At 39.9% G+C, this 17,473-nt stretch overlaps 1 protein-coding gene across 1 annotated transcript in view; it reads right to left on the bottom strand.

The window, feature by feature from the left end:
* DPF3 (D4, zinc and double PHD fingers, family 3) overlaps positions 1-17,473 on the bottom strand; it is a 222,037-nt gene that overhangs the window by 131,218 nt on the left and 73,346 nt on the right. Inside the window, exon 3 of the mRNA XM_011949621.1 lies at positions 3,292-3,399. Coding sequence (XP_011805011.1) covers positions 3,292-3,399 — 108 coding nt within the window. The remainder of the gene's footprint in view (positions 1-3,291; positions 3,400-17,473) is intronic.

Raw genomic sequence — 17,473 nt, 5'->3', positions numbered from 1 at the left:
TTACTGGTACATGAGCCAACTTCCCTTTTTCTACTTAAGATAATTTGACTTGAACTTCTAATGTTTATGACTAAAGGAATTTCAACTATCTCTTGGTTATTTTAATAATTTATATATTAGTTTTATAATCATAAAATAAAGTTTTTAAGAGAAGAAGCCTTGCTAAAGTTTCTTTAAGTTAGTATACCTATCAATAGTATGAGGAAGCAGAAAAAGCATTGAACAGTGAAATCAGGCAACCTAGATTTTCTGCTGGACCCACACAAATTGCTGTGTGACTTTGAACAAGTTTATTAAACTGTCTAGACTCCAATAAAATAAAGAATCAGAGTTAGTGATATCTAAGGTATTGTATAGTGCTAAATGTCTTTGCTTCTATAAAAGGAGACCTAATTAGTCTGATAAAAATTGTTCTTAACCAAGACTTTTTACAGAAATGTTAAGAATAAAGACTAATAATTTAAAACGTGTCAAGCACTTATAATAAAACCCTTCAAACTGACAACTTACGTATGAGACATCCTCATATACACACAAAATATCCATTGCATCACTGGTTAAATTGGAAAATTTAGAAACAAAAATTGAGAACAGCCTGGTTAAACAAATTGTGGTACATTCATACAATGGAATATTATGTAATTACAAAAAAGAAATGAAGAAACTCTTTACATTTTGCTGTGGACAATATCTAAGACACATTTTTAATTGAAAAGTGCAAAATCCAAAGTGGTTGTGCTGTGTAAAAAGAGGAGGGAAAGCTAGATAGATTTAATTCCTGGCGCATGCATGAATTATCTCTTGAAGGAATCTAAAAAAAAAAAACTGCTACTATTGATTACCTTCGGAGAGACTGGGTCTTATTTTTCATGATACAGTATATCCTTTTATCTTTTGAATGTCAAAATATGTAACTGCCAGGCACAGTAGCTCCTGCCTGTAATCTTAGCATTCTGGGAGACCGAGGCAGGAGGATTATCTGAAGCCAGGAGTTTAAGACTAGCCTGGGTAGCAGAGTGAGACCCTGTCTCTACAGAAAAGACAAAACTAGCCAGACATGGTGGCATGCACTTGTAGTCCCCACATACTGAGGAGGCCAAAGTGGAAGGAGCGCTTGAGCTCAGGAGCTGGAGGCTATAGTGAGCTCTTTGCAACCGCTGCACACCAGACTGGGCAACAGAGTATGACCCCATCCTCTAAACAAAAATAAAAACATAAAATAAAATAAAAACTGTACATGTAACTGTATTACCTATTCAAAGTCAAATAAATTTTAAAAGTTTTTAATTTAAAAATTACATAAGACTTTTTTCGTGCTTATGGTCATGCCAGGGTGACTTGTAGTCTAGCTACCTGTAAGTCTTCGAGACCAGCATTTCTCACACTCCATCATGCATTCTGGGGATGCACTCCAGGAGATCGTGATAAAATGCAGGTTCTGATGCAGCAGGTCCGGAGCGAGGACCATGCTTCTGCACGTCTGACTAGCCCAGGTGATGCTGCCGCTGCTGGACAGGACCGCACTTTGAATGTAGGTCTAGAACCACACTGATCGATACGGTCACCACTAGCCATATGTGGCTACTGAGTGCTTGAACTGTGACTAGTCCAAAAAGAGATGTGGGGATGTGTAAAATACACAACGGAATTCAGAAAGAGTACCAAAAAAGATCATAAACGATCTCATAATTTTTATATTGATGACATGCTGAAATGATGTTTTTGATATGTTGGGTTAAATGGAATATATGATTGAAATTCATTTCCCCGTTTCTTTTTCCTTTTTTTAATGTAACTAGTAGACAAAGTAAAACGACACATGTGGTTTGCATTATATTTCTATTGCATCGTGCTGGTCTAGGAGACCCTGATGATCTCCTACAACCTGCAACAAGGCGGGGGTTGAGACAACCTCGGTCATTACCCTGGAGTATTTGCAAGGGTCTATAAATTGGTATAAGGACCCTGAAGACCTGGGAGAGAGCACATTGAAGAATCTGGAGCCCACTCACCCCTAACAAATAAAACTTCTACTCAAGTGAAATGTAAATTGAAGCAAACAATCAAAGCAGTCGTAACCCTGGAACTGTAGGTAGAACTTTTGCAGAGCAAAGTCAGCTTAAGAGACCAGTGTTGAAAGGAAGGAGTGAGGTACCATTGCCAGGCAGCCAGCCTTGACAGTCTGCAATGCTTTGGTGACAGTGGGAGGAAGTACGTCAACTCTATTTGTACCACTGAACAACACCGTCCCTACCACCCTGAGTCACATCCCAGCATGGCACCCTCAAAAACAAAGATGCCTTTAAAGCTAAGGACCTAGGGTAATCACTTGACTTGCTGCAACACAGACACAGGTCTGAAGACAGCCACATAATCAGAAGTGTAATATTAGATTAGCATAGGCCAGGCATGGTGGCTCATGCCTATAATCCCAACAATTTGGGAGGCTGAGGTAGGTGGATCGCTGGAGGCCAAGAGTTCAAGACCAGCCTGGCCAACATGGTGAAACACTGTCTCTACTAAAAACACAAAAATTAGCTGGGAGTGGTGGTGCACACTTGTAATCCCAGCTACTTGGGAGGCTGAGGCAGAAGAATCACTTGAACTGGGGAGGCGGAGGTTGCAGTGAGCGAAGATCGCACAACTGCACTCCAGCCTGGGCAACAAAGCTAGACTTCGTCTCAATAATGTATATACATTAGATCAGTATAAACATAACCCCACCCATTCCTTCTGTGTAGCCACAGAGCAATCTGCATCACTCGGGTAAATTTTAAACTCAAACTCTTCCATCCGCATCCAAGGTAAGTGCAATTTTTAGTGAATTGACCCCTTTTTGTGTAAGATGCTCCAAAGCTCATACAGGGTAAGGGGTAGAGGGTCCACAGTGTACTCTCTTCTCCTCAGAAACATACAAACTGAGCCAAGATTTCTTTACTTGGGCCACAAGAAAGGTATCACATGACCCGAAAGAGCTGCATATCCTTTAGTTCTGTTGGGAAAGTCATCCTGGAACTGGTCCCATGCTGCTCCTGCTTGCTTTCCTTCCTCCCCTAGGGTGGCAAAGGGAAGGCACGAGACACCCAGAGGGCAGAAAATCTCAGGTGGATGCGTGGTCATGTTTCTACTCAGCAGGAACAGAGGTGCACCCTTGAGCACAATGTGGGCATGTTCCCTCTCCCGGAAAACGTAGCTCTATGGACAAAGGAGTAGACCAACCTTGTCCTGGGCCCAGCCCAGTCCTCCCACCTTTCCCATCACGGACCCAACCAAGCTCCAGAGCGCACTGACCAGGTTTTATCTCCAGCAGCCGCAGCTTTGGATCTTCAGGTGGGTGCAATCGTCTCTTCTTGCGCCAGCAGCGGGCAGGGTATGTATACAGCTGGCCCGGGGCAAGGCCTGTGGACAGAGACAATGTAAAGATTAAAGGCTCCAGGCTGGAAGGGGCCTTGGAAACCACCCTAACTAACCCTGTCATTCACAAGGAGAGGAAGCTGAAGCCCAGAGAGAAGTGACTTGTCAACATCACAAAGCTGATTGCTAGCAGTGGCAAGACTGAATCTAGGTCATCTGACCCCAGGACCCTGGCTCTGTCAGCTCCACCATGCTGCTCAGCAAGCACATGCCAACAAGAGCCATTGCCTTCACCAAACCAATTCTGCTCTCCTGCCTGGAGAGATCACCAACTGGACCTTCAGACAAGAGGGACCTTTGCAGTATCTCCAAAGCAGTGGATCTCTATCCACCGCCCCTCTATCCAGATCCAGTTTAAGCAGGTTCGCCTCAAAATAGAGCAGTAGTCAGTTGGCCTACTGTATGGGCAGCCTGGATTGAGAAGCATCGCAAAGAGACAGATCCAAAAACACTAGATCTACTCAGAGGCATCTCCCACCTCCAGCTGCTGCCAGCTCACTGCAGGCAAACAGAGACTTGTGTAGCCCCCACGAGAACATAAGCCCACTCTGGTGACCGGGCCACATGACCTGCAGAGCCCGCATACCTCTATATCCCAGCCTATGTGCCTGGGCCTTACCAAAAAAAAAATAGGCAAGAGGCCAGGGGCTGGGCTTACATGCCACAGCGTGTGTGTGGCCTTTGACACCATGCTGCATGCCAAGCACCATGAGGAGCCTTCCTGCTCACCAGACAACAACTCTGTGGCTCCGGTGGCAGCTACAGGCCTTGAAGGAACAGGGGCTTCTCCATGCTAGGCCACAGACTATTCCCAGGGAAATGGGGTGGGGAAGAGGCTGAGGGGTGAAAAGGCAGGTATTTGAGACTGGCTAGGTAATTTTCAGACTGGCTAGGTGATTTGCAGTCTTGAAGAGAGTGTCTGATAACCCCCATAATAAACCAGCAAGCCAACCAACCCCCTAATAGGAAGAAAAGCCTAATGAGGACAAGGACTTTTCTGTCTTGTTCTTGTCAGAAATCCCAGAATCAGAACTGTGCCTGACACAGAGCGGAACCAAACTAAATACTCATTGAATTAATGAACGAATATGTTGCAGCTTCCCTTTAAAGTCACAGCTCTGTCTCCTGCAGGTAAATGTGGCACAGGACAGCTGTTGGGTGCAGGCGGCCTACCACAAAAGTGTCACTGCACACACCTCGGACCATGGGCTCGGGAAACATCAGCACCTGATTCCCATCTGCTGTCTTCCATTTCAGGGCCCTTAAAAGTTAAGGAGGGAAACTAGCTTCATTCTTCACCCTTGCAGAGAAAATCTATGTAACTTTCATTGCTATATACTCATTCATTCATTTTCATTTTTACCCGTCAACTCTACCCATTTATCGGGATGGGTCTAAGACAGAGTCAATTATCCCAGCATTAAAGGAACGAAAATATTCAGGTCTCTATGTTTAATCACACAGCTGCTCCACAGGTTGCAAGATTGTGAGCAAGTTGGAGATTCTGACCTCCCCACCCCTTGGTTCTTAGAATTCAGAACTGACCTGGACTCAGAAATGTCAGAATCGAATGACCATTGGCCCTGCTGTTCCTGGCTCCAGGGGACTCATCCACCCAGATCCAAACCATCCAAGAGGGACTCCAGAAGTGAAGGCTCAGGCCTGAGGTCAGAGCTCCCTGCACCCCCTCTCCTCCCACGGCCGTCTCTGGGCCTTAGGTTGCCTTCGTAGCTCAAAGGCTGCTTCATGGTGCTTCCAGCCTAATCAAACACAGGTAAGTAAGAGCGAGCTGGCCCCACCAGCAGCTCCCAAAGGTCTCCATGGCAAGAGTGCAAAAGTGTCCACACCTGACCAGGTCCTACACCCTCCCTGAGACAGCAGTCACTGTGCTTGGCGGTCAGCGGTAGCAGAGAAGCCCCAGGCCACTCTACTTGGAGCTTTAGGCCCATTCTTCTGGGAGAATTCATTTTAGCAGCTAGTTTGACTCTCCAGAGGAAGGGTCTGTTTTTGTTTCATTCTTTCTCTGCTGGATTGGAGACGCTCTGCAGTGCAAAGGAAGAGCACGTGAGTCCTGGGAAACATCCTAACACCTTTCTGAGCCTATTGCCTCAGCTGTACGACAAGGGCATTAATAACATTAATACCTACCTCCTAGGGGCTGTCATGGGGATTCACTTATATTCAAGAGAAAGCTCTCTATATCCACAAAGAAGGCAAATGTCAGTTTTGAATTGTCACGAGTTAGCTAACCTAGTCTTGGACTTCACACCCATGCAACAGGACGGGCCCCCGCCCCATCCACCAAGCTGCCACTTGATTCTTTAGCCATGAGGGTGGAAACAGCCTTCTGTTTGATGTCTGCTTTGAATCCACCTCATCACAACAAGCAAATGGTCCCAAGAGCTCTCTTGGGGCTCCTTGGCCCCTTCCTTGCCCTCCTCACCAGGCTGACAGACACCAGGGTTCCTTTATAGGAACAACATGTTCAGTGCTGGAGTTCCACTTACAGAGGGAAGAGCAGGGACCCATGAGACTTATGTTGTTTATCTCATTAGAACAGGAGGCACATAACTCAAAGCGTGTGTGTGTGTGTGCATATGTGTGCGTGTGTGTGCATGTGTGGTAGATAGAGGTGGGGAAGGAGGATGGAGTCACAGCTCCTGTGAGGAAAGTTAACCTTGGAGAGTGAGCCCAGGGCTGGGGAGAGGATATGAAGGAGGGGAAACAAGTGGCCGAAGACAAGAGGGGAAACCAGTCTTCCCTGGTAACCAAGGCCACTGCTATCCATCACTTCACATATCCCACTGAGCAAACTACTTTTCTGTTATTTTGAGCTGCAACTCCAGCTACAACACTCATGCCCATGTGTAAGCACAAACGTGATGCACACAGACACACACACAATCAGAAACTCACACACTTGCTGAGAGAACTGGCTCCATGGAAACATCTGGCAATGAAAGGCTTGATGCCTTTATGGTCAGCAGATGAATATAGCTGGTTATACACACTGCACAAGTTCAGCAGGTGATCTCTCACAGACTAAGCATGAGCTATGCAAAATTTAGAAGACGAAATGAGAGAGAAAAGAGAGGGAAGAGTGGCCAGGTACAGTGACTGATGTCTGTAATCCCAGCACTTTAGGAAGCCAAGGCTGGCAGATCACTTATGCCCAGGAGTTCAAGACCAGCCTGGCCAACATGGTGAAACCTCACCTCTACCAAAAATACAAAAATTAGCCAGTGTGGTGGTGCATGCCTGTAATCTCAGCTACTTGGGAGGCTGAGGCAGGAGAACTGCTTGAACCCGGGAGGTGGAGGTTATAGGAGCCGAGGTCATGCCACTGCACTGCAGCCTATGTGACAGAGCAAGATTCTGTCAAGAAGAAAGAAAGAAAGAAAGAAAGAGAAAGAAAGAGAAAAAGAGAAAGAGAGAGAGGGAGAGAGGGAGGGAGGGGGGAAGGAAAGAAGGAAGGAAAATAGAAGAAAAGACAGAGGGAGAGGGAAAGAGAGGGAGGGGGAGAGGAAGGAAAGAAGGAAGGAAGGAAGGAAGGAACGAAGGGAGGGAAGGAGGGAGGGAGGGAAAAAGGGAGGATGATATGGGATAGGAACAGTAACTGAAATGGGGAAGAAAAAAACTGAAGTAGTTTCATCTTTCCCCATCCAGAGCTGAACTGTAGTTCAAGCCCCTCCAGGGAAAGACTCTCTCCCTGCAGGATCTCAGAGAAGTGGACCCGCAGCTGCCCCTGAAACTTCCCTTCAATGAAGAATTTATTATGTCACGGGACAGAGTTTCCCACTGTCAGCCAACTCTTACTGTGATAAAGAGATTCACCACGACCTTATTTTGAATCAAAATCTATCTTCCTGTAGGTTATACCTATTTGTCCACCCTCTGTTCCAACAGCAAACAGCTACATCCCAATCCTGCATCCCATATATCTGCTTGGGTTTGAAGGGGAGCTAACCAAGAAGCCGAGGAACTAAAGAGGAACAAGAGTTGTAGGAAAGAGGTAGTGACTACCCCTGCTCAGAACCAGGTAACAGGATCAAAGTTTCCAAACAGAAAATGACAATACAACAATTTAAAATACATTTTTTTAAAAATACAGTATAACAACTATTTACATAGCATTTGTATTGTATTAGGTATTATAAGTAATCTAAAAATGATTTAAGGAATATGGGAGAATGTGTGTAGGTTATATGCAAATATGCCTATGCCATTTTATATAAGTGACTGGAGCACCCACAGATTTTGGTATCTTCTGGGGTCCTAGAACCAATTCCCAGTGGATGATAAAGGATGGCTGTTATGTATATAACATACTATCATGTATTTAACAAATGGGGATACACACATATTCAGACAAATATATATGTGTGGTGTGTTTGTATGTTTTTTTATGGGAGTATAAGCCAAAAGCTAAAAAAAAAAAAAAAAAAAAAAAAAAAAAAAAAAAAGATTACCTAGAGAGCAAAAATAAAATAATAGTAGCAAGAAGAAAAAGAGGAGGAAGAAGAGGAAATTGCCTACAGGAAGAAGAAACAGGGTAAAAGTGAAGATACGCTAGACTTTCTCATAATATACCATTAGAACTATGCAAATATTTTACACAATTATAAAGTAAAATTAAACTAAAATAAAAATCATACATCTGTTTCTGACTAAGATGGAGTAGAAAGACCAGATTTAGCTCCCAGCTAAAACCAAAAGAGAGGAAGAAAGAAATCAACAACAGTTTTGAAGACAGTGAACATCAGGCATTGAAGGACAGTGATTCCTGAGACCCTGAAAACAAGCAAGATAAGCCCTGTGATTGCCCAAGCTTACAACCTTAAGAGAGTCTCCAGACTGGAACACAAGGAGGAGGAATACAAGTGGAGCCCTACATGGTCCCCACGTTTGAGTTGAAGAGAAAATGCCAAGAGTCTGAGGAGACCACAGTGACTAGAACCCAAGCAACAGAAGGGTGGACAAAAGAGAGCTGCACAAAGAACGTGGAGATCCACAGAGTGTCCCCTTCAAGTATTCAGGTTAGCATTGATCCGTGTATGCTTGTGAGGAAACTAGGCAGGACTGGGGAAAGAACTACCCAAAAAGATTAGAGGTAACAGCGCTTGGTGTGCACAAGGGGGCGGAAATAGTCTGTTTCCACCAGCCAATATGGAAAACCATATGACTCACAGGGTACTGGATAGAGTACAGTAGAAAGATCTTGCCTCACTAATAGGCAATACTTCGCAGCCCTAGACTAAGTACTGCTCGGGCTCCGCCTAACAAATCTTAAAAGCAAGACAAGAAAACATCAAACTGTTTCCAAATAACTTAAATATGTCCCAAAACAATGTTCAAGAACATTTCTAGGAATAAAATATATCTACAGCATTCAGCAAGGTAAAATTCACAATGTGAGGCACCCAACCCAGAATTACAAGGCATGTAAAGAAGCTGGAAAATATGACTTATAATAAGGAGAAAAATCAATCAATTGAAACCAACCCAGAACTGAAACTGATATTAGAATTAGTAGCAAGAACATTAGAGCAGTTATTATTTGTACGCTATGTGTTCAAGTTTAGTAAAAATTTGGAAGATATATGTATTTTTAAGACTCAAATTTAACTTCTAGAAATGAAAACTATAATGTGCAAGACAAAAAAATTTTCAGATGGAGTTCATGTCAGATTAGACATTGCAGAAGAAAAGACAGGTAAACTTAAAAACACAGCAATAGAAACTATTCCAAAATGAAACCCACAGGAAAAAATAGAAAAGAAAAAAAGAATAATGGCATAAATGAGCTATGGGGCAACTTCAAACAACCTAACATATGTGTAATTGAAGACAGTGAAGAAAAAATATTTGTAGAAATAATGGCTGGAAGCCGGGTGCAGCGGCTCATGCCTTTAATCCCAACACTTTGGGAGGCCAAGATGGGAGGATGGCCTAAGCCCGGGAGTTTGAGAGCAGGCTGGGCAACATAGTAAGATCCTGTCTCCATGAGAGAGAGAGAGAGAGAGAGAGAGAGAGAAAGAGAGAGAGAGGAGAAAGGGAAGGAAGGAAGGAAGAAAGAATTAAAAAAGAAATAAGGGCTGGAAATTCTGAAGTTTGATGAAAACTATAAACCCATAGATCTAAGAATAAAATCAATAAAACTAGGTATAAGAAACATTAAGAAAACTATAGCAAAGCATATCATAATCAAAACTGCTCAAAAATAGTGATAAAGAGAAAATATTAAAAGTAATCAGAGAAAGGAGACATGTTACATATACAGGAACATCCTTATCTTTGCAATGCAAGCAAGAAAAGAGTAGTTCAACATCCCTACAATACTGAAAGAAAAAAAAAAAAAACTTCTCAAACTAGAATTCTATATCCAGCTAAAATATCTTTCAAGAACTAAGGCAAACTAAAGATAGTTTCAGATATACAAAAGCTGAAATAATTCATCAACAAACCCATACTCTAAGAAATGTTAAAAAGAAGTCCTTCAGGCAGAAGGAAAGTAATACCAGATCTAAATTTGGATCTACACAAGGGAATGAACAGCATCAGAAATGGTTTAGTAAATGAATAATTATACAAGATGTTTTTCTTATTATTTTAAACTCATTAAAAGATGATTGACTATTTTAAAAAATACAATGACAGCCGGGCGCGGTGACTCACGCCTGTAATCCCAGCACTTCGGGAGGCCAAGGTGGGCAGATCACCTGAGGTTGGGAGTTTGAGAACAGCCTGACCAACATGGAGAAACCCCATCTCTACTAAAACTACAAAAATTAGCTGGGCATGGTGGTGGGTGCCTGTAATCCCAGCTACTTGGGAGGCTGAGGCAGGAGAATCGCTTGAACCCAGGAGGCAGAGGTTGCAGTGAGCCGAGATGGCACCATTGCATTCCAGCCTGGGCAACAAGAGTGAAACTCAGTCTAAAAATAAATAAACAAATAAATACACACTGACAATGTAGTATGTGGTTTATACTATACATAAAAAATAAAATGTATAACAACAATTGCACAAAGCTACTTGGGAGGCTGAGGGAGGAGAATGGCATGAACCCAGGAGGTGGAGTTTGCAGCGAGCCAAGATCACACCACTGCACTCCAGCCTGGGCGACAGAGCAAGACTCCATCTAAAAACAAACAAAAAAAAAAGTATACTTGTAGTAATTTCCTATTGCTGTAACAAATTACCCCAAACTTAGAGCTTTGAAGCACCACAAATTTGTTATCTTACAATTCTGGAGGCCAGAAGGCCAAAATCAGTCTCAGTGGACTAAAACCAAGGTGTCAGCTGAATTGCATTCCTTCCAGAGACTCCAGGAGACAACCTATTACCTGGCCTTTTCTATAATAGCTTCTAGAGGCCACCTACATTCTTTGGTGCATGGCCTGTTCCTCTGTTGTGTCACTTTGACTTCTGCTTCCATCATCACATCCAGTCTGACTCTGAACTCCTCCTGAACTCTGTCTTCTTTTTATAAGAACCCTTGTGATTACATTAGGCCCACCTGGATAATCCAAGATTATCTTACCATCTCAAAATTCTTAATCCTGTCTTCAAAGTCCCTTTTGCCATGTAAGGTAACATAGGCACAGATTTCAGTAATTAAAATGTGGATGTCTGGGGTGGGGGAGGGGCCTTATTCTGTTTATCACAGTACCATTGTAGACTCCTTATACTGTTTATGAAGAAGAATAATATAATTTGAAGGTTAACTATAATTAAAGATGTACACTATAAACACTAAGCAATCATTAAATAAACAAGTTATAGTTAATAAACCAACAAAAAAGAGAGAAAACATAATCACATTAAATGTAAATTGTCTAAATACCCCTAATTTAAAAATATTGTCAGATTACATGTAAAAAGCATAACACAACTATATGCTGCCTATTAAAAAACTACTTTTAATATAAAGATGCAAATAGGCAAGAAGTAAAATAATGGAAAAAGATATTTCATGTTAATATTAATCAAAAGAGAGCTGGAGTGGCTATATTTGAATTAGACAAAGGAGATTTCAGAGAAAATAATATTAATAGAGATTAACAGGATTATTTTATAGTGATAAAGGAATCAATTTATTAAGAGGACATAACAATGCTAAATGTTTATGTACCTAATAACAAAGCTTCAACATACATGAAACAAAAAGTAATAGAATTGTAAGGAGAAATAAGCAAACCCACAATTATCGTCATAAGTTTCAATACCCCACTCTCAATAATTCATAGAATAAATAGAAAACAAGTAAGGACACAGAAGATTTAAACAACACTACCAACCAATTTGACCTAATCAATATTTACAGAACATTCCAAACAACAACAGCAAAACACAATTCTTTTCCTGAGCAAACAGAATATTCACCAAGGTAGACCATATTTGGTGCCATAAAACAAGTTGCAATAAATTTAAAAGAATTCAAACCATAAAAATCATTCTCTGACCATTTGGAATTAACTTGGAAATAAATAATGGGCACATCTTTGGAAATGTCCCAAGTGTTTGGAAACCAAACAATACAGTTCTAAATAATCCATGAGTAAAAGAAGAAACCAAACAGGAAAATATTTTGAACTGAATGAAAATAAAAACCCCAAATCAAAATTTTTAAATGAGGCTAATATAGTATTTACAGGGAAATTATATCAGAAAATGATGTAGTAGAAAAGAAGAAATATCTCAAATCAATGACCTTTTTACACCTTAAGAAATAGATACACCTACTATGTACCCACAAATAGTAAAAAATTAGAAGAAGAAACAGAAGAGCAAATTAAATCCAAAGTAAATAGAAGGAAATATAATATTTAGAGCAGAAAAAGCAATTGAGAAATTCAGTTCTACCAAAAGCTATTTATTTGAAAAGATCAATAAGATTGATAAACTCCTAGTCAGAATGATGAGGTAAAAAATAACATTCAAATACCAATATAATGAGTAAAATAATATGTCACCACAGATTCTACATGTATTAAAAGGGTAATGCAGCAATATTTGAACAACTTTGTGCAACCAATTAGGAGAATGTAGATAAAAGAAACAAAATCACATACTAACAAAGCTTACTTAAGATGAAATAGATAACCTAAATAGCCCTGTATCTATAAAAGAAATTAAATTTACAATTAAAAACATTACTGCAAGGAAACTGCCAGATCCAAATGGATTCACTGGTAAATGCTATAAAATATTTATGGAAGAAATAATACCAATCCTATATAAAGTTTCAGAAAACTAAAAAGGAAGAAATACCTCCCAACTCATTATATGAGATCAGCATCACCCTGACACCCAAACCAGACAGACATTACAAGAAAACTATAGACCAATATCTCTCATAAACACAGATGCAAAAACTCTAATAAAACTTGAGCAACATGAATCTAACAATACATTAAAAAGATAAAATAGTATAACAAAGTGGGGTTTATCCTAGGAATGTAATGTTGGTTTAACATTCAGAAATCAATCAATGTAACTCATTATGTTAAATGTAAATTTAAGATATTAAATTTAATCAACCATTCCTACATAATGAAGCTTCCATGAACAAAAGAAAAACCACATGATCATCTCAATAGACACAGAAAAGCAGATGACAAAATCAAATATTCATTTATGATTTTAAAAAAACTCTCAAACTACAAATAGAAGGGAGCATCCTCAATCTGATAAAGAATAGCTACAAAAAAATCTATACCTAATGTCATACTTAGTAATAAATAAATAAATAAATGCTTTCTCCTTAAGATCAGGAACAACATAAGGGTGTCCAATCTCACCACTTTTACCTAACATTATATTGGAGAGTCTAACCAGTGCAAGAGACAAATAAAATAAATAAAAGTTATCCATATTAAAAGAAAGAAGTACGTTTTCTTTATTTACTATTCAGGTTATCTATTAGCGAACTAACAGATAATCAACTATATAGAAAATTCTACAGAATCTCTAGAAAGCTATTAGAACTAATGAGTTTAGCAAGGTTGAAGGACATAGGAAGAACATACAAAATCAATTGTATTTCTGTATATTAGCAAACATCAGAAATTAAAATTTATAAAAATGTATTTACAATAGTATCAAAAAAATTAAGTACTTAGAGATAAATCTGACAAAAATGTGAAAGATCTACACACTGAAAATTAAAAATCACTGATGAGAAAAATTAAAGAAGATATTAATAAATTGAGAGATATGCCATATTCATGGGTTGTAAGACTCAATACGGAAAATTGTCAATTTTCCCCAAATGGATCTATAGATGCAACACAATCCCAACCAAACTCCTAGCCAGTTTTTTGTAGAAATTGACAGACTGATTATAAAATCCATATATAAGTGTAAAGCACCTAGAATAATCAAAATAACTAAGAAAAACAAGAACAAATTTAGAGGGCTAACACCACCTGATTTCAAGCATTATAAAACTATAATAATCAAGACAGTGTGGTAAGAGTATAAAGATAGACAAATAGGTCAATAAAACAGAACTGAGAGTCCAGTAATAGACACACATATATGTGGACATCTAATTTTTGACAAGACAATTAAGTGGAGAAAGACTAGTCTTTTCAACAAACTATGTTGAAACAATTGAATATCCATCTGCAACAAAATAAACTAATCCATACTTTGTACCATATACAAAATTAACTCAAAATGAATAATAGACCTGAAAGGGAAACCTAAAATTATAAAATTTTAGGAAAAAAAATAAGAGAAACCCCGACCTTGCATTAGGTAGTAATTTCTTAGACATAACATCAAAAGCACAATTCATGAAAGAATAAATTGATAAACTGGATTTCACCAAAATTGAAAACTTCTGCTCTTTGAATGAGATTGCTAAGTTAATGAAAATACAAAACACAGATTGTAAAAAAAATTTGCAAAGCATATGTCTAATAAATTTATTGTACCTAGAATACATAAAGAACAATCAAAATTCAGTAATAAGCAAACAGCTCAATTTTAAAATGGACAAAAGATTTTAACTTTACCAAAGAACATACATGGATGGTGTAATATTGTGATATAATGAGAAATACATATTTTGGTCTTAATCCCCACTTTCTGGTATGCAGTTCCTAAAACCCCTGGCATCTCCAAGTGATGTGTCTTTTTATATGCTAAGGAGATGACCCTGGCTGGGACCTGCTGGATAGCCTCAGGATAGGGGATTATTAACAGAGGAGCCAACCACAAGATTAGCAGGCTGTACCTTTTAGCCCCAACTCTAAGTTCCCACCTCTGACCTCCAGGAAGAAAAGAGGCACTAGTGTTGAGCTAATCACTAATGGCCAATGATTTAATCAACCATTCCTACATAATGAAGCTTCCATGAAAATCCAAATGGACTAAAATCAGAGAGCTTTGGGTTGGTGAACATGTGGGGGTGCTGGGAGGGTGGCTCCACCTGGAGAAGGCATGGAAGCTTCATGTCCCTTTCCCCTTACCTTGCCCTGTGTAACTCTTCCATTTGGCTGTTTCAGATACATGTCCTTTGTAATAAACTGGCAGTCTAGTATGTAAACTGTTTTCCTGAGTTCTAGCAAATGATCAAACATGAGGGGCAGTCATGGAAACCTACATTTATAGCCCATTGGTCAGAAGCACAGCTGACAACCTGAACTTGAAACTGGCATATGAAGTTGAGGCAGTGCTGTGGGCTGAGCCCTTAGTCTGTGGAATCTGACAATATCTCACAGTAGATAGTGTCAAAGTTGACTTAAATTGTGGAACACCTAGTTGGTGTCTGCAGGGAATTGGAGAATTGCTTGGCGTAGGGGAAAAGACATCCACACATCTGCTCACAGAAATACTGAGTAAAAATATAGAGAAGAAAACAGTCTATTTTCCCTTACAGATGACAAATAAGCACATGTAAAGATGCTCAAAATCATTATTAACGAGGGGAATGCAAGTTAAAACTGCAATGAAATACTACTATATATCTATTAGAATGGCTAAAAAATTTTTCAGACTGACCACACCAAGTGTTGGCAAGGATATGAAGGAAGTGGAACTCTCATATACTATACTGCTGGAGTGAATGTAAAATGGTACAACCACTTTGGAAAACAGCCTGGCAGTTTCTTTAAAAGTTAAACATGTATCTCCCTTATGATCTAGTTGTTCTACTCCTAGGTAGCTAACCTCACGAGGAGAAAGGAAAGCATATGTCTGTTCAAAGACCTGTACACAAATGTTCATAGTGGCTTTATTTATAGTAGTCAAATACTGCAAACAAATCCAAATGTCCATCAACAGGTGAATGGATAAATTAACTGTGATACAGCCATGCAATGAACTACTACTCAGCATAAAAAGGAATTATTGATAGAGTATTAATTAGTAATTATGCTAAGTGAAAGAAGCCAGACACGCCCTTGTCCCTAAAAAAGGGAGTACACAGAGTGTGGTTCCAGTATAGAAAGCAAATCAGTGGCTTCCTCTGGGGAGGGAGTAAAGAAGGGTAGAGGCACAGAGAAGCGCAGGAAGGATGGATTTCTAGACTCATAGGAAACCTCTGTGAGTCACGGATATGTTCATTATCTTGATCGTGGTAATGGTTCCACAGGTGAATACATGTCAAAACTTATCAAGCTGGACACATTAAGTATGTGCAATTTATTGTATGTAATTATACTTCAATAAAGCTGTTAAACTTTTTTAATAACAAGGCAATCTTGGGGACTTCTGCTTCTGGAAAGATGAAATAGATAAACTTTTTTATATTCCTCCCACTAAGTACAACTAAATATCCTGGACATTATTCATAGAACAGACATAAGAAATAACTGAAAGATGAAGAGAACCAGTCAGACCAGCTTGGGACTTTGGGACCTGAGAAACAATAGGGTGGGTAGTGAGCTTGCTGGGTATTCTTTTATCTATCTACCTATCTAGCTAGCTGTCTAACTAGCTAGCTAGCTAGCTAGCTAGCTATTTATTGAGACAAAGTCTCACTCTGTAGCCTGGGCTGGAGTGCAATGGCGCAATCCTGGCTCACTGCACCCGCAAACTCCTGGGCTCAAGCAATCCTCCCGCTTCAGCCTCCCAAGTAGCTGGGACTACAGGCACACACTACCATACCTGGGTAAGTTTTAAATTTTTATAGAGACATGGTCTCACTATGTTGCTCAGGCTAGTTTCAAACTCCTGGGCTCAAGCAATCCTCCTCTTTTGGCCTCCCGAAGGGCTGGAATTACAGGCATGAGCCATTGTGTCTGGCCCAGTCTTGGGTATCCTTTATGCCTCATATATCCTGGACTGGATTCTGGAAAAGCTAATAACCCAGAAACACCAACAAATGAAGACCAATAAAAGCCTCAAGAAAATCCTGCTCTCTCTAGCCAGAGGACCAGGAAAGGAGCAGCCTAGCAACACAAGCAGGCATCCCAATAGCTTTGCTCGTTGGTGTCAGAGAAGGCTAAGGAAAGAGCTGGAGACTTGTGGTATGAGTAGAGGCCCTCCTCCACCCAAATAGGATAATACCAGTGGAGGCCTAGTGGGGAGCCTGAACTCCCACCTCCACCCAGCAACAAAAAGGTGTTATTCCCCTTGTTAAAGAGGATGTCATACTAGGTTGTCAACAGAAGCCAAGTAGAGAAGCTGGATTTCCACACCCATCTGATAGTAATGAGGGGAGCCTTGCCTCCCCTACTAGCATAGCTTGAAAGGAGACCTACTAATACAGATGATTTAAATAATATCCAGAGTCTCATAACATAACAGCCAAAATGTCCAAGATTCAGTCAAAGCCACTTATCTTATGAAGAACCAGGAAAATCTCAGAAAAGAAAAGACACAGATACCAACAACAAAATAACAAAAATGTTAGAATTATCTGACAAGGATCTTAAAGCAGCCATTATTAAAAGTGTTTCAACAAGCAATTATGAACACATAAAACACATTCAGCAAAGAAACAGAAAATATGAAGAATCAAATAGAAATTTGAAAACCAAAAAAATTTGTAACAAAAAATTAAAAAGCTCTCAATGGATTGTCTTAACAGCAGAAGGCAGAGGAC

The sequence above is a fragment of the Colobus angolensis genome, unplaced genomic scaffold (genome assembly GCF_000951035.1).
Source record: "Colobus angolensis palliatus isolate OR3802 unplaced genomic scaffold, Cang.pa_1.0 Scaffold3, whole genome shotgun sequence".
Classification (NCBI taxonomy): domain Eukaryota; kingdom Metazoa; phylum Chordata; class Mammalia; order Primates; family Cercopithecidae; genus Colobus; species Colobus angolensis.
Note: the sequence above shows the minus strand (reverse complement) of the source record. Positions and strands in the feature narration are given on the sequence as shown.